The sequence below is a fragment of the Bos javanicus genome, chromosome 10 (genome assembly GCF_032452875.1).
Source record: "Bos javanicus breed banteng chromosome 10, ARS-OSU_banteng_1.0, whole genome shotgun sequence".
Lineage (NCBI taxonomy): Eukaryota > Metazoa > Chordata > Mammalia > Artiodactyla > Bovidae > Bos > Bos javanicus.
The window spans coordinates 76,585,567-76,606,143 of record NC_083877.1 but is presented as its reverse complement, the minus strand read 5'-3'; the positions used below and the strand labels follow the sequence as shown (position 1 = coordinate 76,606,143).

Here is a 20,577-nt window from a genome sequence, read left to right as displayed (position 1 = left end):
TGGGCACGGACACTATGCCATAGGCAACTGGGGACCTCATATGCCAGAACAATGTCTTGGGTCTTCCCCAGGAGGCTCAAGTTTAGAGAATTATTTAGAGAGTCCCAAAGGAATGTGAATTACACTATAAGTGATTTTGCAGAGTCAGAATGGGCCATGGTGCTAGAAGAGGGCTCCTCATTTGGGCAGGGAAATGTTGTTTGCTTCAGAAATGAGGAATTATTTCCTTTATTCCTCATCTTGTTTGTCCCCTTTACATCCTCAGATGTATCAGTTTATGGTCATAAACAGCCATGGCAAACCTTAATGTAATCACCCACTTTTCTAGATCAACATGATGTTTTAATCAAATTTCCCCAGGGGCACTCAGGAAGCAAAAGTCCTATAAACAGGCTTTCCCAGAAGTGCTGAAATAATGCTACTTTAGAGGAGGGACAGAGAGAATCATTCCTCTAGGGCTCTTAAAAAAATACAGTTTAGAGTAAGTGATTTTAGGGGCCCATATACATAGACTGAAACTGATGGTTATTTCCATGACTATGTTCCCATAACTAAATCTCCTCACTTTAAGATTAAGAAAGTCCAAGCCAAATGTTTACAGGTGATTTCAAATCTAGTGATTTCTTATAATCACCATCACAACCATCATCCAAATTACCATATACCATACCCCCACACTGCCCTAAGTACTTTCTATACTCTAGGTTATTTAATCCTCATACTGATCCTGAGGAATATTTATCTCTATTTAAAGAGTTGGTAATGGAGAAAGAAACTTTTCAAGGACAAAGGTCTAGTGAGGGGCAGGGTTGAAAGTTAAACCCAGCTCAGTCTGACTCCAAAGCTTCTACAATTAACCATGACACAACCGTGCTTTCTTCTATCTCAGAGTTCCTGCAGACCCCTGACAGCTGCCTGTACACAGACTGCATGACCTAATGATGCTTTCACTTAACATTATATCATGATTTTAAAACTCTGTGAAGGAGGCATGATTGTGTCTACTTTTCCACTGAAGAAGTCAAGGTACAGAGAGAATGACTTGCCCAACGTCCCACAATGAGCAGGTGACAGAGCAAGTTTCAAACCCAGGTCTCTTGATTTCCCTTCTACCCAACCACAGCATATCTCACAATAGAGACTTGTACTATAGTCAAGAAACATACATTTTAAAACTGACAGCCTCAAATTCTGTCAAGTTTAACTTAGCTTTGCTTACAAAAAAGAACGAAACTGAAAAGGATTCTTGTTACATTGAAATAAACGACAGTGAATGTATACTTCTTAGTGATGACTTACAAGCTAACAAACCATATCTGGCTCTGTCTAGACTATATCACATGTCAATTAATTAGCATTTGGAGAACTCAAGACCATTTGAGTAAGATAGAGCAAATTAAAACTATAGCAAACATGCTGAGCTTTGAGTTTCAGGAGCCAGACTAGGTCGACCCCAGCCTGTACATCATGAAGCAGGGAGAGAAAGAATGAGATGCCAGCACAAGTTCATGTTTCCCACTACACTCCCACGAAGGTCCTTTCTTCTTCTTACATCTCAGAGAAGGAAGTAAAGAAGACAAATGCTTTTGCCTGGTTCCCCTTTACTTAAACAGAGAAATACAGAAGTAGAACTGCATTTAAGAGGTCTTTGTTCTATTAGATCCACCAAAAAATGCTATAAGATATATAAGGAAGATCGCCAAACACAGTACAATGCTGGTTTAATAATAATGAAATATATAAGTAGGATCTTACGTTTAAATTTTTTGTAATATATTGTCCAAAAACAGATAATTATAGACATGAGGATATCGGGAAGGGCATATAAATTCATACTCTTGAACTCCAAAAGACTTAAGTTGGAAGTAATAGCAAACTCCAAGAAGGGACAATTCAGAAACTATAATGGGCTTAGTGCTGCTATTTAAAGTAATGAAACATTTTCTCTGCTTTCTGGATTCAATTCACCAAATGATTTCCTCAGCAGGTCAGATATAGATTTGCAGAAAGTGGAAAACATTTTCCAGGAATAAAACAACTGATCCCTAAGAACAGCTGCGTTACTTTTCTGAATAATAAATCTTAGTCTGACATGCCCAGATTCCTCAGAGTGCTGTCACTGATATTCTCGACCTCTTCCTAACCTTGCCAGACTCTCACACTTCATGTGTACTGAACACTATGACTGTGAGAGCATCACTGTACTACGTGACCTGGACTCAGTTGCTTAACTTCTTTTTGCCTTAGTTTATCTGGCTCTAAAACTGGGGTAACAATAGTACCTACCCTCATGGAATGGTTAATGAGGACGAAACAAGTGCTTAAAATGGCCTTGGCACGTAGTAAGTATTCAGTAAACCTCAGCTATTATCATTATTCCTGTTACATAACAAAGCTTTCCCCTGATATCAACAACTTGGCTCACTCCGTTCAGAGGGTCTGAGATACGAACAAGAAACAATTCTGCTTTAATGCCTGACGCTTAAGTTTTGATTTCAGAATGAGAACTAACTAAAACAATCTCATCCTATCTAGTACTTTATATGCCTTCCAAAGCATTTTACATTTACATGATTTTTGAATCTTCTAACAATACCATGAAGTATAATATCAATTTATACTACAGCGATTCTATAGAGACAATAAAGTCTAGCATGACACTTTGCTTAATGGTTATACTGCTACCAAATGGCAGAGGCCTAAATGCCAGGTTTTACAACACCCAAGCCAGTGTTCTTTCAACTATGCAAGGTAAGATCTCTTTAGAGCAACTGCAACCATTCTATTTTATTAACTAAAGTCTGTTCTTTATTCAGATTTCCTTAGTTTTACCAAATGTCCTTTTTCTGGTGCAGGATGTCATTCAGGATACCAGATTACATTTAATAGTCATGTGTCTTTAGGCTCTTTATGGCTATGAGAGCTCCTCAGATTTCCTTTGACGACCTTGACAGTTTTGAGGAGTACTGGTCAGGTATTTTCCTCAATTGGGATTTCTCTCTCAACTGGGATTTATCTGAAGTTTTTCTCATGATTAGACTGAAGTTTTGGGTTTGGGGGAGGAAGACCCCAAAGGTAACATGTCATTCTTATCACATATCAAGAGTAATGCTATCAACATGGCTTATCATCAGTGATGTTAATCTTGATCACCAGGCTAATGTCTGTCAGATCTCTCATTGAAATAAAAGTTAAAATTACTTTTCCCCCTTTCCATACTCTACTCTTTGGAAGGAAGTCATGTAAACCCATAGTTAAGGAGTTAGGAGTATCTACATACATTATTTGAAATTTTCCTATGTGAGGGACTTAACTATTCTCTCCAATATATGTATTTATTCAGTCATTCACATAGGGACTCATGAATATTTATTTTATAGTTTGGGTTATAATCCCATACTACTTTATTTTGTTGCTCAGATTGTTCCAGCCTTGGTCACTGGGAGGTTCTTTGGGGGGTTCTTCCGTCCCTTTGACATACTCCCAGTCACTGTGATTTCCCTTCAAGCACTTCCTTTTTTTATGGCTCAAGATACTCCAAGCTCACCTTGTACATTTACTGCCCCAGTCCTAGACTCAGTCACTTCTCCAGGGAGTCCTAGATTCCTGTTGTTGGAACCGAGATGTGGGCACTAGTTGTGCTTTCCATCCTAGTTCTTTTTCAGCCACTTACAGCTAACAAACATGCCTCATCCTGGCTGCACTGATACGCACTGGGAACTTTAGCAGAAGAGCTCAGCAATCTCCTAAATTATTTCTGTTGTGGGGGCAGTGGGGCCTGCACTACACAGCTTGTGGGGTCTTAGTTTCCCAGCCAGGGACTGAACGCTGGCCACAGCAGTGAAAGTGCCAAGTTCTAACAACTGGACTGCCAGGGAACTCTTTTTCTTTCAAAGAACAGGTGAGTCTAAGCAGCAAAAAATAATATGCAAATAATTTCCATTATAAACTAAGCAAATCATCAGGCTTGCTGTATTGTAAACCAACACAACAGTGTTATTACAGAACTGCAGAAGGATGCTTAGAATAACAGAGTCATTTGTCGGGGGTCGTCCGGGAGAATACTGATAGTATCTTCGGCTTTACCACATAACAGACACAGCATGGTATATTCCTGGAACAAGAGAAAGTGCACAATTACCTTGAGGAACCAGCAGAAACAGCCTTCATAACTTTCTCTGGTGAACCTGTCCTCTGTAAACTGTCATGGATATACTATCTGTACAGTAGATCAATTTCTTCAACTTTCTTCCTATAAGTGAAGTCTTAGGTTTAGTCTGTGTATCCCACAACATTTTGTTTATATAAATTTAATACATGCTGATGCTCTATGCTGTATTTACTATGTTTACAAGAATGTCATCTTGGAAAGGCATGGCTATTTCCTGGATTTGGAAAACACATATACTGGGCTTACTCAGTGCTGCTATTGAAAGTAATGAAACAATGTGAGTGTGCGCCCCTGAGGACAAATTTCTGTTCTTAGAGCTGTTCCTTTCTAAGATATTCAACACTAATACGCAACAGAAACAATTTTTAAAATAAACAATTATGTTAAATCCACTAGTATCTCATGTCTCATATTTAGATAGCTAGTTTTCTAGAATTTGATCTTTTTAAGGAGTTTTATGTTTCCTGGGCTTAACAAATGTCCAGACTGGCGACAGAAGGTATTTTGTTTTAAGCAAAAATCCTCAGGGCAAAGTTCTGTTTTTATAGCTGTTCATTTCTAAAATTTGTAATATGGTCATAAACTATAGAAACATATTTCTTTCAAATCTTTTACTTAAAAACCTTTTATCTTCTTTAGGAAAACAAGCATCTATACTAAATCTATTAGTATTTCCACACCTGACATTGAGATTGCTGGCTGCTGGAAATTGATCAGTCAAGGCAGTTTGAGTTTCATGGGTCTGAACAGTCACTAGAGAGGGTCAGAGAGGTAAACAGTGACCACAGTACGAAGACTCAGAACCAGCAACTGCTACCATTTCTTGCTAGAGAGTTCAGCAGGAGGACTTAGTTATAGCAGTAGAAAGACTGTTTCCTGAAAGACCACATTTAATTTTAAAGTCTATTCCACTCACACAGTAGAAATAGAGGCTAGAGCTCAGCAAACAAATAAGAGTCTCATGAATCAAAAATAGTTAAAACCCACTCTCTCCAAGGTTTTACTGCTTTCAAATTCTGCTTTCACGCACTAGACATTACTAGTAGAATGTCAACCTCTCACTGGAAAAGAAGAAGAAAATAATAATAAACCCAATATGGGAAAATATGTGAAGCTAGACAACTATTTGAATTTTCAACCAACCTACCCAATGACAAGTTTTCATTAAGTGCCTAAAGGCTCTGTAATATGCCAGGCACACTGGCAGACATGGGAAAAGGCGAGGACAAGGTCTGACCTTGCAAAATTTACAGTGCAACTTGACAGAAAGAAAAAACCTAACATATGGTATAATCTGGAAAAACTGTTAAATCAGTAAGACTGATTATACCTATAATCTTTAATTTATAGGCAGTCTGGAATCCAAATTTCATTGCAGGTCAATTATTTGGAATGCAGAAGCAGTTTCCCACAGAAGTAACATTACACAATGCAGTTAGGTTCCCAGGGAAATCCAGGGAGTCTTTTAAATTTATACTGCACAACTCCTATAGAATCTAACCACACAGAGAAGTGTTTCTGTGGGAAAATATGTCTAGAATTCTCACTTGGGATGCCAGGAACATATCTTCTTGTGCTGCCAAGAATATGGTGGGATCAGGACACTTTTCACCCAAATTGGCCAAGTTAGGAGAATCAGAATTCCTCCTAGTCATTCACGGAGATCTTCAAAGGCTCCACCTGGGCAAAGCCTGAGGGGAGTGATCTGGAAGAAATGGTGGGGTGGGTGGAATTCCCTTTGGGTAAGATCAGATCCTGTGTTTTACACTGAGGGTCCCACGGGGCTCTTCCCTCTATTACTACCTGCTAATTCTGACCCTCGGTCCTCTCCTTCCCTGGTCCACAGACAAAGAAAAAGCAGTCTCAGTTTCCCTCTTCTTTACTGAGGCAAATATATAGCCCTTTTAATGGATTTTAGGGTGATATAAAAAATACAGGATGCCTGTAATCACTTACAACTTATTTTCCATTTAAACTCTGTACTTATGTCTCTACTTTCCCCTCAACACTTGCCATAAGAAAATCTTATTTTAACAACATTGTTTGTTAAAAATGAATCTACTTAAAAACAGAATCTTTATCTTTTAGAGCTTCATATTGAAATATTTACAGAAGTAGTAAATGTTTGGGATTTGCTTCAAAGTAATCCTGAGAGGTACAAATAAAGCAAACTGAAGCTGGGAACTGAAGATTAACACACTATTCTGCCTTTTTCTCTTTTGACCACACCCCGTGGCATGCAGAACTTCGGGGTGTACCTGAGGGAGTATACCTGAGGCCCCTGCAGTGGAAGCATGGAGTCTTAACCATGGGACCTCTGGAAGTCCTAGTCTGCCTACTTCTGATTTAAATTTCTCGTAAGACATTTCAAACAAAGCAAAACATTACCAACAGTGGGAATCCCACCCTGAACCTGAACTACTGTTGGAATAAGATGGGGGCTGGAGTGGGAGGCTGAGGAAAGTAAGTCACAGCAGCTGAGAATGAGGACTCCTTGGGGTCATCAGGCTGAGATAGAAGTTACCAATTGACTAGTTACGAGTCGGGGGCTGCAATAGATACAAGAAGAGTTCAAAAAAGGGCTAGATTACTAAGAAGCAGAAGGAGACACAATTTAAGTACAGCTTAAAAGAGGTAAGATTTAGTTAGCTTGAACACAGTGAAAGGGACAAGTTCAGTAAAGGAAACAGCACGGATAAAGACAGTGATATGGAACAGGGCAAGTACACCGCATAAGGAGTAGCAGAGGAGTGTCAGGATGGGGTGTTTCCAGAAGATTAATTTGAGGGCAGTGTGCATGACTACAGTGTGGAGACTGCTGCAGTATTTTAGGTTTGAGCGGTATGGTCCTTCACATGAAGCGTGACAGTGGAGCCAAACAAAAGAAAGAGAAACAAAGGGAGAAAGGAGGGCAGAGGGAACATTAGGGTTAGAGAAGGAGATCCAGGACATACCCTAGGTTTCATCAGAGACTGAGTCTATGTGTGCTCAGTATCTGAGAGAGTAAAGAGTAGGTTCCTAGACCAGAGGCCAAAGCTCAGGAGAAAAGATGTCAGGGAGAGATGGAAAGGAAACCACAGAGAAAGCAAGGCAACTGTCAAAATGATTTAAAAAGAAAAAAGTCTAGCACTATGGACCCCAGAAGATAAAATGCTCCAAAAAGACAATGGTTAAAAAAAACCAGATCCAGAAAGACGTTAAGAGAGATAAGAAGGCAAGGTCATAGGATTTGGCTACATTATAGGGAATCTATGAGAGAATAATTTTAGTAAAGTGAAAATGAAATTTGAAAGTAAAGTGAAATTTGAAATTCGAAAGTAAAGGGAAAACCAATTTGTAGATTGTTAGGAGGAGCAAAGGGAAATAAGGAAAATAGGGTAAAGAGCTATTCAAGTAAAGAAGCAAAAGGAAGGAGAGAGATGATCAGAGGATGAATCAAAGAAGTAGCTGAGTGAAACAAAAGAATTTTAATTTACTTTTAACAAATACAGAAGAACTAAATATATTTAATGTAAAAATGCTTTAAATCTCATTGAGAAAAAGCTAGGAGGAGAGAAGGTAACATGAAGTTCCTGAGGAAATGCATTGTGGGGATAACAGAGAGGAGGAAATAACACTTTTTACAACAGGAGGGAAAGAGGAGAGACTAAAGCTGGGACAATGCTATGAATGGTGTGCAAAAGGAGAGCAGTGAGAAATGAGAGAAAGGGAGGCTGCCAACCCAGTGAGAACCTTGGGATGGGAGGCTTGGGCAGTATACTGGAGCTAAAGATAGCTATTCTAGAAAAGCCAAAGAGGTAGTCTGAAAGCATCATTTTAAGACAAATATGCTGATAGCAAAATAAAGAACACGGGGGTGGCAGGGAGTGGATGTTGGGAAAGAGAGGACTGGAGGTAGAGTGCAGTTTAAAAACGAGTTTATTCCCAAGAGAATTCCATACTATCTAGGCATTGTGACTACAGCCATCTTCCTTTCCCTTCTTCCTACCCCAAAGAACTTCTGGGACAGCTTTGAAAATGGCTGTGCTCAGTCATAAAGGAAAATCTGCTAGGCCTTGGTCTCGTGGTGGTGATACACTATGGCTCAATTAGGGCATAAACAGGCAATCTCAAGACTTAGGGACTCTAAAAACCTCACAGGAGCTTCAGGAACCGCTGGAAAATAGCTATAAGCACACCTGTCCTCCCATGAATGGAGAGAGATGCTCCTTTAAGTCCTTGACATGTTCACTCCCCTATTTGGCCACTACTCATTCACTGAGATCTTGATTTTGCCCAAAGAGACACCTATTATATAAGAATCTTTGAGGCATAATTTTTGGATGCTGGGGAGATGTGGTCAGGATGTTATTTAGATGGACCACAAGATATTAGACCAGATTCTGACAGGTGACTAAGTGCCTTCTTCCACACTGAAGTAAAAATGAAAGTGGTTCTCTTGTACTATTTTATAAGATTCTACTGTAGAAGATTTTTTCCCTAATCATAGTAGTACCAAAAAAACAAAATTCCCTTGACAGTAAAAAGCTCTTACCTGACATTTATATCCTATGAACATGTAGTTCACAGGAAATAAGTAACTCAGTCTGAAGCCTTGAAAGTGGAGGCAGTGAGGGGCGGACACAGGGGAGTGTGTCCTTGGGCTTCCCAGTTTGTCCGTGGCTCTCCCCACTGTCCAGCTCTTCTCCCTCACTGTTAGATCTGTGAATCTTCAGCAACTGCAGGCCTATACCAGCCTGTAGGATTTTGTAGAATTCTTCACATGCTCTCACAGTTGTATAAGGACTAATCTTTTAATAGATCCCTATTCTCTACCCTTACAGTGGTTCAGCTTCTCTCCTCCAACCATGATACACCTATCGTGTTATTTTACTTATCAAATAATATTCAAATATCCTATCAAAATTGAGACCACAGAGTTGCTGACTACAGTCCTACAACAGAAACAAAGATAATCTCATGATCACGATTTCCATGCTCTACAAGAATGGTGGCAGTGGGCAGACCAACACTTAAAGCCAACAATTGTGCAATCAAATAACTGGGTAGAGAAAAAAGAGGCCCAATGGTAACCTTACAAGAAGCCATAAGGTGCTACTCTTTATAAGCAAAAATGACAGGGCAGCAATATCATCTGTAAGGCGTGCATTATGCTTTGTGATTCTTGTGAAGACAGGTTTGAACAGATCCACCCACATCTAAAGTGTCTGTCTCACCTTACACAAGTGGAAGAGAGGGATGGTCTCCTCTAACATCTGCGAGCACTTCATTTACGAAGATTATACCCAGATTTGTCAAGTGTACTCTTCTTATCCCCCTTCCCCTCAATAACACACCCACATATATACATTTACCTGAAATTCATCCATGATGCTGAACGTATACTCATGCCTGGCTATTACATGATGACAATTCTTACAAAGATCTGCTGAAACAGAGAGAGACTTAAATAATTAAATCTTAGATGGTGTCTGAAGACAGTAAAATTTCTATTCTTAGCATGGTATTGCTTTAAAAAAATCTTAACTCTGCCAAATTTAACACAAAGGAAACCCATTGTAATATCCCCCTTGATAAAAAAAAATACAGACTCTATTACATAGCAACACTATATAATTAAGGGCCTGAACTCAGAGACTTAATGTGCAATTCCCACTGGAAGCTAAGGTAATCAATTAACAGATTTGTGTATTTTTTAAACTAGCTGGACCTACCTAATTATATAGGAGCTTTTATTCTCAGGAATGATAGAAACTGTGCTACTACCCAAACATAAACAAAAAGCTAACACAAGACATTAAAGTGAATTTAGCAGTAATAAGACTCTAGTAAAAACAATATTATAATAGCTATGATGTATTGAGTGCTTATTTTGTGCCAGATACTACACACTTTTTATCTGTTTATTCACTTAATCTTCTCAAAACCCAACAAGGTAGATACTATTCTTATCACCTTTGTGAAATGAAGTGAAGTTAAAAGTTGCTCAGTCATGTCCAACTCTTTGCAATCCCATGGACTATACATGGAATTCTACAGGCCAGAATACTGAAGTGCGTGGCCATTCCCTTTTCCAGGGGATCTTCCTAACCCAGGGATCAGGTCTCCCATATTGCAGGCAGATTCCCTACCAGCTGAGCCACCAGGGAAGCCGTTTGTAAGGATAAGGAAAAAAAGGCACACTGTGTGTAAGTAACTAGGAAGACCACGCTGAGTTAGGAAGTGTTGGAACCAGAATTCAAACCCAAGCTTTCTCACTCCAGAGCCCTTGCTTTTGACCACTATCCTCTATCTAGAAAAATAAAAATTAAATATGCTGAAAGAAAGAAGATTCTTCTAATGTAGAACATTTTTCTATTTTCTGACTCTATTCTAAAGGCTTAGTGTCTTTTTCATCCTTCTTTAAAAATATCATTATTTACACATTTATTTCATATAGTCAGAACATACCAAAAAATCAGGAGACAATCAAAAAGGAAATGTGAATAGTTAAAATAGCTTCCACAATATCTGAGCACTAAAGTCTGCTGCTGCTAAGTCACTTAAGTCGTGTCCAACTCTATACGACCCCATAGATGGCAGCCCACCAGGCTCCCCGGTCCCTGGGATTTCTCCAGGCAAGAACACTGGAGTGGGTTGCCATTTCCTTCTCCAATGCATGAAAGTGAAAAGTGAAAGTGAAGTCGCTCAGTCGTGTCCGACTCTTCTCGACCCCATGGACTGAAGCCCACCAGGCTCCTCCATCCATGGGATTTTCCAGGCAAGAGTACTGGAGTGGGGTGCCACTGCCTTCTCCGCACTAAAGTCTACGTGTATGTAAATTTACTCAGAGATTCTTAGTGCCAACCTCAGAACTGATTTTTTATTACACATAGTTATTTATTTCATTTCCCAGTATCAAGGATGAGGAACAGCACATCAAGATGGCATCCATCCTTACAGCAGCAAAAGAAACGATAGACTGACAATAACAAAAAGAGACAAAAACTATAAAAGCAGAAATAAGACTTAAAAAAATTGTTTCTCAGAGCCATTTAGTGTAAGGACAAACAGCCCTAAACACTTAAGAGCTGCTGAAGCACATCATTGCATTATACTATAGTAGAAGGTGAAAATTCACATGGATGACCCTAAGTTTAAAAAAAAGTCCCTATATCTTGTTTCAGAAGACATAGTCTTTAAAGATAAACAAAAGAAAACTGGTGCCTAAATCATAAGCTTCAGCTATCTGCAAGTCATTTATGTGGAATATATGATGTTGCTAGATACATGAGATGTTACCTATATTCTCCTCTTAAAAACCTAGTGATTATGTGTTGCAATATGATAGTAATATAGACCTCATAATACTGTGCACAACCTAGTTCCCAAAAGATGACATCTACTAACAGACTTAGATGTTAAAAAGAGAGTCCACTTACGATCATAGGTAACTATTTCTTCTCCGTCTTCCTCTTTCAAAGATTTGTTTGTGATCAGCATAAAATCTCGCTTATTGCACACTGCACAGCCTGTAAAGTTCAGCAAGAAAGATCCACTTTCCAGGCAGATGTTACCCTAAAATAAGAAAAACAGGGATTTAATTTTCTTTTTGGGGGGAGATTTAATTTTCTTATATTTCAAAATCCTTGGAGAAAATGATTAATAGACTTAAAGTCTCTAAAGGCAAAAAACATGACCACAATTTACTTGCTTGAAGTTTATGCCAAGTAATTTTTGAAATTACTAGCTTTCCTCTAGAAGTATTATTCATAGTAAATAAACCTGAGGCAGTGTTAGGGCTGTAAGTCTCTGAAGTCTGTAACTGTGTTTAAGAGAGAAGACTAAATGCAATTGGATATTTAGAAACAACTTAATGAAGTCTTTTTTTTTTTTTTTTAATGAAGTCTTAATATAACACATGAAAAGGAAAAGTTAGAAAATCTAATAGTCAACACCACTAAATGAGGTATCATAAAACTAGAATGAAAATTTAATCAAAATGGAAACTCTGAGCCAATAATAAAAATGATCTTATGCAATGTGATGTTCAGGTGACTGTCGAAAAAGCATTTTCTCAAGCCTTAAAAATATCAGAAAATAAATAAAGAGAAATAAACTTTCAGGTCTTATAGATATCAGTCCTTAGGATATGTGTGATTCAGGCAGAGAAGGTAATTTCTGTAATTCATCAGATTGACACCATGACATTTAAAAGAGAAAGAAACTGTAACTAAGAAACTGTAAATAACATGTTCCTGGCTCAAGTGAGGTCTTTGCTAAAGCCTTACTAGTAATTGTTCAGAACTTAATTTATTCATAAGCAACCTAATTAACCTTATTTATTTTATATTGAAGTATAGTTGATTTAACAATGTTGTGTTAGCTCCAGGTGTACAGCAAAGTGATTCAGTTTTATATACACATATATCTATTCTTTTTCAAGTTCTTTTCCTAGTTAGATGATTGTTGTTGCTGTTCAGTTGCTAAGTCATGTCCAATTCTTTGTGACCCCATGGACTGCAGCATGCCAGGCTTCCCCTTCCTTCACAATCTCCCGGAGTTTGCTCAAACTCATGACCATTAAGTCGGTGATGCTATTCAATCATCTCATCCCCTGTTGCCCGCTTCTCCTCCTGCCCTCAATCTTTTCCAGCATCAGGGTCTTTTCCAATGAGTTGGCTCTTTGCATCAGGTGGCCAAAGAATTGGACCTTTAGCTTCAGTATCAGTCCTTCCAATGAATATTCAGGGTTGATTTCCTTTAGGATTGACTGGTTTGATCTCCTTGCAGTCCAAGGGACTCTCAAGGTTTTTTTCCAGCACAATTCAAAAGCATCAATTCTTCAGCGCTCAGCCTTCTTTTACAGTCCAACTCTCACATCCATACGTGACTACTGGAAAAACCCAGTTTTAACTATACGGACCTTTGTTGGCAAAGTAAGGTCTCTGCTTTTTAATATGTTGTCTGGGTTTGTCATAGCTTTTCTTCCAAGGAGCAAGCATCTTTTAATATCGTGGCTGCAGTCACTGTCCACAGTAATTCTGGAGTCCAAGAAAATAAATCTGCCTCTGTTTCCACTTTTTGCCCAACTATTTGCCATGAAGTAACAGGACCAGATGCCATGATCTTAGGTTTTTTAAGGTTGAGTTTTAAGCCAGTTTTTTCACTCTCTTCTTTCACCTTCATCAAGAGGCTCTTTAGTTCCTCTTCGCCTTCTACCAGCAGAGTGGTATCATGTGCATACCTGAGGTTGTTGATATTTCTCCTGGCGACACTGTTCCAGCTTGTGACTCACCCAGCCTGGCATTTCACATGATGTACTCTGCATAAAAATTAAATAAGCAGGGAGACAATATACAGCCTTGACACACTAGTTTCCCAATTATGAACCAGTCCACTGCTCCATGTCCGATTCTAACTATTGCTTCTTGACCTTCATACAGGTTTCTCAGGAGGCAGGTAAAGTGGTCTGGTATTCCCATCTCTATGAATTTTCCACAGTTTGTTGTGATCTACACAGTCAAAGGCTTTAGTTTAGTCAATGAAATAGATGTTTTTCAATGAAATAGATGTTTAGTGTAGTCAATGAAATAGAAATTCCTTTGCTTTTTCTACAATCCAACAAAAGTTGGCAATTTGATCTCTGGTTCCTCTGCTTTTTCTAAATCCAACTTATATATCTGGAAGTTCTTGGTTTATGTACTGTTGAAGCCTAGCTTGAAGGATTTTGAGCATTACTTTGCTGGCATGGGAAATGAGGGCAACTCTATGGTAGTTTGAACATTCTTTGGCATTCCCTTTCTGCTGCTGCTGCTGTCGCTTCAGTCCTGTCCGACTCTGAACCCCATAAACGGCAGCCCATCAGGCTCCCCTGCCCCTGGGATTCTCCAGGCAAGAACACTGGAGTGGGTTGCCATTGCCTTTCTGAGACTGGAATAAAAACTGACCTTTTCCAGTCCTGTGGTCATTGTTGAGTTTTCCAAATTTTCTGGCATATTGAGTGCAGCACTTTAACAGCATTATCTTTTAGGATTTTAAATAGCTCAGCTAGAATTAATAAACTTTGACAAAAAGCCTGTTGCGGTCTGAACTGGTACTGCCTTGAATCCAGAAAAGTTGACTGTCAAAGACTTCAAGAAATTAAGGAATTTAAAAAAAACTCTTAAAAGAATAAACATCTAAATACCATGTTCAAATAAATTATTAACAGAACTCTGAGCACAAGTGCACACATAAACACAGGCACTTTATATAATATGGTCTAACCTCTGTAATCTGACCATATAAGCAGGCCAAATGTAAACTGTAAATACTGAAGGAAGAGAAAAGATACCTATGTACATGTTGTGAGGTAAGGAAATAAATTCTTGAAATGGGAAAATGCAAGTAAAGTACCCAAGAAACTGATGGGGCTTTCTCTAAGGGCCCTGGTCATTTGAAAGTGAGGGTAACCTTCATCAGTGAGGCATGATTATTTTATTAGATGAAGCAAGATTATTAATGTTCAAATTTGGGAAAGAAAATTAAAGAATACAGTATTCAGAGAAGCGTTTGAGGTTTTCACAGCAGGAGGAAAGAGAAGAATAAAATCTAAATCAACTCAGCAGTAATAATAGTAAGCTATAACAGTTTGAAGAAGACAGGAAAAAAAGTCAAAAGTTAACAATCTTTAGAAAATGTGATTCAGCCAAATCCTGGTTGAAGATCTATAAAGGTATACAAATACGTAGCAAGAAATGGTTAAACACTATGATGATAATTAGGGTGAAAGTATATTATGATAAAATCTTACAAATTTGAGAAATCTGCAAATATATTGACAAGGATTGGGCCAGTTTGTTTCTTTCAAAAACACTATTATTTCAGATGGAATAAGTTATCAGTGTATATGTTTTGACAGGGAGTACTTAAAACTGGAAAATACAGTTTTTAAAGAACCAAATTTTAATTTTGCTGATTTTCTCTATTTTCTATTATCTCCTATTTCATTCATTGCCACTCTAATCTGTATCATTTCTAGTGCTTGCTTTGGGTTGTCTGCTCTTGCTTTTTCAGTGTCTTAGAGTGGAAAGTTAAGTTACTGATTCCAGATTGTTTTTAAAATATTTACTTGGTTGCTCCAGGTCTTCAGTTCAGTTCAGTCGCTCAGTCGTGTCCAACTCTTTGCGACCCCATGAATCGCAGCACGCCAGGCCTCCCTGTCCATCACCAACTCCCGGAGTTCACTCAAACTCATGTCCTTCGAGTCGGTGATGCCATCCAGCCATCTCATCCTCTGTCATCCCCTTCTCCTCCTGCCCCCAATCCCTCTCAGCATCAGAGTCTTTTCCAATGAGTCAACTCTTCGCATGAGGTGGCCAAAGTATTGGAGTTTCAGCTTTAGCATCAGTCCTTCCAATGAACACCCAGACTGATTTACTTTAGAATGGACTGGTTGGATCTCCTTGCAGTCCAAGGGACCCTCAAGAGTCTTCTCCAACACCACAGTTCAAAAGCATCAATTCTTTGGCGCTCAGCTTTCTTCACAGTCCAACTCTCACATCCATACATGACTACTGGAAAAACCATAGCCTTGACTAGATGGGACCTTTGTTGGCAAAGTAATGTCTCTGCTTTTGAATATGCTATCTAGGTTGGTCATAACTTTCCTTCCAAGGAGTAAGCGTCTTTTAATTTCATGGCTGCAATCACAATGTGGCATATAGAATTTAGTCCCCTGACCATGGTTCAAACCCGACACCCCTGCACTGGGAGCGAGGAGTCTTAGCTGCTGGACCACCAGAACAGTCCCCTGTGTGTTTTTTTTTTTTTAATATAGACATTTTAAAATGCAGCATCCATTTCCATACAACTGTTTTACAAATTATATATCAGACTCAGCATTTAATTAAATATGGTTTGATGCTAAACAACAATTTGGGCTTCCTAGGTGGTGCAGTGGTACAGAATCTGCCTGCCAATACAGGAGATGACATGAGTTCGAGCCCTGGGTCAGGGAAAATTCCCTGGAGTAAGCTATGGCAACCCACTGCAATATTCTTGCCTGGAGAAACCCATGGACAGAGGAGCCTAGTAGGCTATACTCCATAGGGTCACAAGGAGTCAGACATGACTGAGCACACATGCACATGCACACAACAATCTGAGTACAGGAACTTTCATAGTTTAATTTTAAAGTAAAGTATATAAAACATAATTTCTAATTTAAACATGTAACAAATTTACACTGATTACTTCCCTCTGATTAATCTAAATTTATGCTCTATTTCTGTATTGCTGGTACATTACTAAGAATGTTAAAGCCGAAACTTGAACTATATGAAGTATAGGTTTCATTTCTAGTTTGATATAGATATGTTTTATTACAATTTTGTGCCTAATCAGTTATTTTAGAAAATGCAGTAGAGTTCTAGTTCTAACTGGTTTGCTAAATGCTTTTCTAAATGAAAAAAAGTAATCTGGTTCATAGTTGAGTAAAAAAAGTTGAGTTCAAAAAATTAGTATGGTTCATTTCCAATTCGATTCAAGTCTGACTTCAAGTTCTTGGTGTAACATTACAAACAAGAGGGCCAGAGCTCTGTAAGAAATCTTCTAGGCTGTGAAAAACATTCACCACCGAAGTCCAGCCATTTTAGGAAACCAAGTGAAATGAAAGTCCCTCAGTTGTGTCCGACTCTTTTCGACCCCATGGACTATACGGTTCATGGAATTCTCCAGGCCAGAATACCGTAGTGGGTAGCTTTTCCTTTCTCTAGGGGATCTTCCCAACCCAGGGATCGAACTCAGGTCTCCTGCATTGCAGGTGGATTCTTTACCAGCTGAGCCACAAGGGAAGCCTAAACAATTAACTATTTATTACCTGCTCATTCTGCATTTAGACCTACCCAACATGTTAACCCATCATTTTTCTCTGCCAAATTTTTTGAATAAGTGGACTATACTTGCTACTACCACCTTAGTACCTTTTTCTTTGCTAGGTTCAAGCAGAATGGCTTCTGCTCTTACTGTCCTTAAAAGTATCTCATGACTTCAAAAAAAATCCCAGAGTTGGAGGGATCCCTGAGACTTCGAGACATCATTTAGTCTCTACTGAATGAAAAGCAGAGTTCAATTTCTTTAAGGTTACCCATTCCATTAAAAAAAAAAAAAATCTGTTAGAAAGTTCTTTATTCTGATTTAAAGCCTATAGCCCCCTAACATCCATCCACTAATTATTTCTGAATCTGCCTTCTGGAATTTCAAATAAAAGTCCAATTCTTCCTCATGACAGTTTTTAATAACTTTAGAACAGAATAAAAATCAGAGAAAACTGCTTCAGGCACTTTCCTGGTTTTCCAATCACCTCAAAGCTTTACTTTTATTTTCTTCCTCTACTTTTATTTTCACTTTCTAAATTCATTTAATCCTTGAAGCTCAGTTCTCGACACTGGTTGATTCTCTACATTCTTTTCCTAAGTGAGCAAATTCTTCCTGACTCCTTTATTTGGTTGACTCATCTGTTTGAATCTCTTACCGAAACGGTCTTCCTGTATTTTTACCCTATTCCTGGAGTGTTACAGTTTCAACCTCAGATGAAACATGATTTTAAAAAAAAAAGCAATCTGATCATTTGCTCCCCCAATTTTGGTTCTCCTTCCCATATGGCTCAAACTTCTGTAATACTTCCAAAGTTCCCAGCTGCCTAGATAGAAAACTCTTGAGATTATGAATGCTCTTCCCTTCTTCCCTCCTACATTAAATTGCTTTAGTCCTGTTAATTCTTTCTTTGATATGACATCTTCATCATCTCATGCCTATAACTACAGCTGCCATTTGGTTTCCCCAAATGCTCTGTACGGCTGTCCTTTTACATTTTCCCCCATCCCATCATCTCAACATACAACCATACGATCCACTTTCCTATATAGCAGGTTTCAGAGTCGTTTCCTTATTCTTTTTTTTTTGGATGGCTGTCCAAAGCCTAAAGTGTATAGTCTAAACTTCAATATAATTTTTGTCTTTTGATAAGCTCAACTCTTAAAAATCTAACTATATATATATATACTTTTTTTTTTTCTCCTGGCCTCACCTCGGCATATGAGATCTTAGTTCCCGGACCAGGGATTGAACCTGTTTCCCCTGCAGTGGAAGCCGAGGCAGGGAATTCCCCGATTTAATATATTATCCACAGCAAACATCTTCCTCATGGTGCTTATAATGTGCAGTTTTCATTACTGGATTCACAAAAATCTCTCTTTAAACTTAAAAAAAAAAAAAGTATGAAATAGACCATAATACAGAAAAGTATGTGAAATGTAAAGGCATAAGGCCTCTACCTATTAAGTGTCTGTAGGACCGCAGTCTTGATAACCAAAAATATCTCCCGCTATTGTCCAATTCCCTCAGGAGGCAGAACTGCTCCCAGTTGAGAGCCACTGCTCCATTCACTCATGGCTTTCTGTTCTATGACCACACCACATTTTTCCAGCCTGGCAACCCACTCCAATGTTCTTGCCTGGAGAATCCCATAGACAGAGGGGCCTGGCAGGCTACAGTCCATGGGGTCTCAAGAGTTGGACACGACTTAGTGGCTAAACCACCACCACCACAAACAATGCCGTTATGACATTCTCCAGAAACATGCATTTATTTCTCTAGAATCGGAACTGCCAGATCATTCAGGATACATCTTTTTACTTTTTTTTATATAATGCTAGACCTTTACTTTCAAAGAGGTTATACGATATAAGTGTTCATGACGTATTATAAAACCCTCCCAAAAGACTACTGCTGCTGCTGCTAAGTCGCTTCAGTCGTGTCCGACTCTGTGCGACCCCATAGATGGCAGCCCATCAGGCTCCACCATCCCTGGGATTCTCCAGGCAAGAACACTGGAGTGGGTTGCCATTTCCTTCTCCCCCAAAAGACTAAGTATTACTCAAATTATTAAAGAGACAGAAGCAGCCTATATGAGAATCCTTGTTATTTCCCCCAGCCTTCAGTTCTTCCTTTCCTTTTCCACCCAAGTCTCAAATGAACGCCACCTTTCTTTGGGGAGAACACCACTATTTCCTATTGCTCTCCCCCTTCTCTACACCTGAATAGCATTTAGGTACTAGTCATTTTTTGCTAGCCACGTGACCCTGTAAACGTACGCTCTTCGACGGCTCGCAAGTTAACACGCATACAAATGTTCAGTAACTATACGTTGAACGAAACGAGAGTAAACAAGCTTCGCGATTTCCTGAGCCTGAAAGGAACCGAGATTTAAAAGAAGGTTAACAGCAAGGAAACCAGAATTCCAGTCTTGCCTTTCATACTAACTAGAATGTGAACTTTGGCAAGAGATTTGCCGCCTCCAGGCATTAATTTCATCAGCAAAATTGGGTTAGAACAGATGACTTCAGAGGTCCCTTCTAGCGCTCGAATTCGGGAGGAGCACTGAATGCCATCAAATCAAGCTTGAGGATAAGACCAGGGTAGGGGTAGGGGCGAACTCTGTTCTCGGCTGGGTTGGTGGTGGTGGTAGGATTTTTTTTCCCTCCCCTGGAGCTCAAGAGAAATGAAGCGACGGCTGCTCCCAGTCTCCAGGGTGGGGATCTGCAGGAAACGACGGCTGAAGGCTGTCCCCACTGTCAGGTACCTAGATACAGCTACCGGGTCACTGGATGGGGTGGAGCGGCTGAGTCCGCCCCACGCCAGACCTCCCAGGGGTACGAGAAGCCTCAGGGGCGGCCATGGCCCAAGGGAGCGGGCAGTTCTCGGCGCCCACTCGCTCACCCGGTTGGGATATTCCTTCTCCACACAGTCCACACACATCGCGACGCCGTTAACAGCGAAGATCCTTCGGTGCTTCCGGGAAGACGAAACCTCGCGAGAGTTCAAAGAAGGTCGCCGCATGCGCCCACAGTACTAGATCCTGGAGTATTTGGTCTCAGGAACCAATTCCAAGTCTCCGCCCCTTAGCAACGGTTGTTAGGGCAGGATCTGTTTTCTCAGACAACAAGAACTGAGAGCCAAGAGGACTTAGGAAACCTTCCTAATAGAGCGGAAGGGACCATGGACCTTGTGGCGGGAAGGGGAAAGGGCTCTTGGACCAAGCAAAATTCTAACAGGTGCCTTCCTGAGGCTAGGCTGACAGAAAGGCAAGCCGCAATACTCACGAGAGGGAATTCTTTCTCACTTCCTCGACTTACTCCATATATATAAAGCTGAAATTATAATTTGGATACATTTTTATACCATTTCTTGGGCTTCCCTGGTGGCTCAGAGGTTAAAGCGTCTGCCTGGAATGCGGGAGACCTGGGTTCGATCCCTGGGTCAGGAAGATCCCCTGGAGAAGGAAATGGCAACCCACTCCAATACTCTTGCCTGGAGAATCCCATGAAGGGAGGAGCCTGGTAGGCTACAGTCCATGGGGTCGCAAAGAGTCGGACACAACTGAG

General features: G+C 39.7%; 1 protein-coding gene and 1 long non-coding RNA gene across 6 annotated transcripts; both read right to left on the bottom strand.

Moving 5' to 3' along the window:
* Nucleotides 1-1,704: 1,704 nt before the first annotated feature.
* CHURC1 (churchill domain containing 1) lies at nucleotides 1,705-20,045 on the bottom strand. Of its 5 annotated transcripts, none has more exons than XM_061429146.1 (5): nucleotides 19,913-20,045; nucleotides 11,593-11,728; nucleotides 9,526-9,599; nucleotides 8,706-8,907; nucleotides 3,937-4,114 (listed from the first exon to the last, which is right to left on the bottom strand). In XM_061429146.1, the coding sequence occupies exons 1-4, from the start codon at nucleotides 20,030-20,032 to the stop codon at nucleotides 8,713-8,715; spliced, it is 525 nt and encodes a 174-aa protein (XP_061285130.1). In that variant the 5' UTR covers nucleotides 20,033-20,045; the 3' UTR covers nucleotides 3,937-4,114; nucleotides 8,706-8,712. The 5 variants fall into 5 exon arrangements, with proteins under 5 accessions (XP_061285133.1, XP_061285134.1, XP_061285135.1 ...); XM_061429148.1 differs by having other exon boundaries at nucleotides 9,526-9,596; nucleotides 19,913-20,039; XM_061429149.1 differs by lacking the exon at nucleotides 8,706-8,907 and having other exon boundaries at nucleotides 1,705-4,114; nucleotides 19,913-20,029.
* Nucleotides 16,301-19,906, bottom strand: LOC133254837 (uncharacterized). The gene is made up of 2 exons (XR_009738783.1): nucleotides 19,288-19,906; nucleotides 16,301-18,393 (listed from the first exon to the last, which is right to left on the bottom strand). It is a non-coding gene; the product is annotated as an uncharacterized LOC133254837 (long non-coding RNA).
* Nucleotides 20,046-20,577: the final 532 nt, after the last annotated feature.

Coding starts and splice junctions, on each gene's coding strand:
- CHURC1 (XM_061429146.1), bottom strand. CDS start 20,032: ATGCGGCGACCTTCTTTGAACTCTCGCGAGGTTTCGTCTTCCCGGAAG. Junction 11,729..19,912: donor AGAAGGAATATCCCAACCGG/GTGAGCGAGTGG, acceptor TTCTTATTTTAG/GGTAACATCTGCCTGGAAAG. Junction 8,908..9,525: donor GCATCATGGATGAATTTCAG/GTAAATGTATAT, acceptor AAAATCCTACAG/GCTGGTATAGGCCTGCAGTT.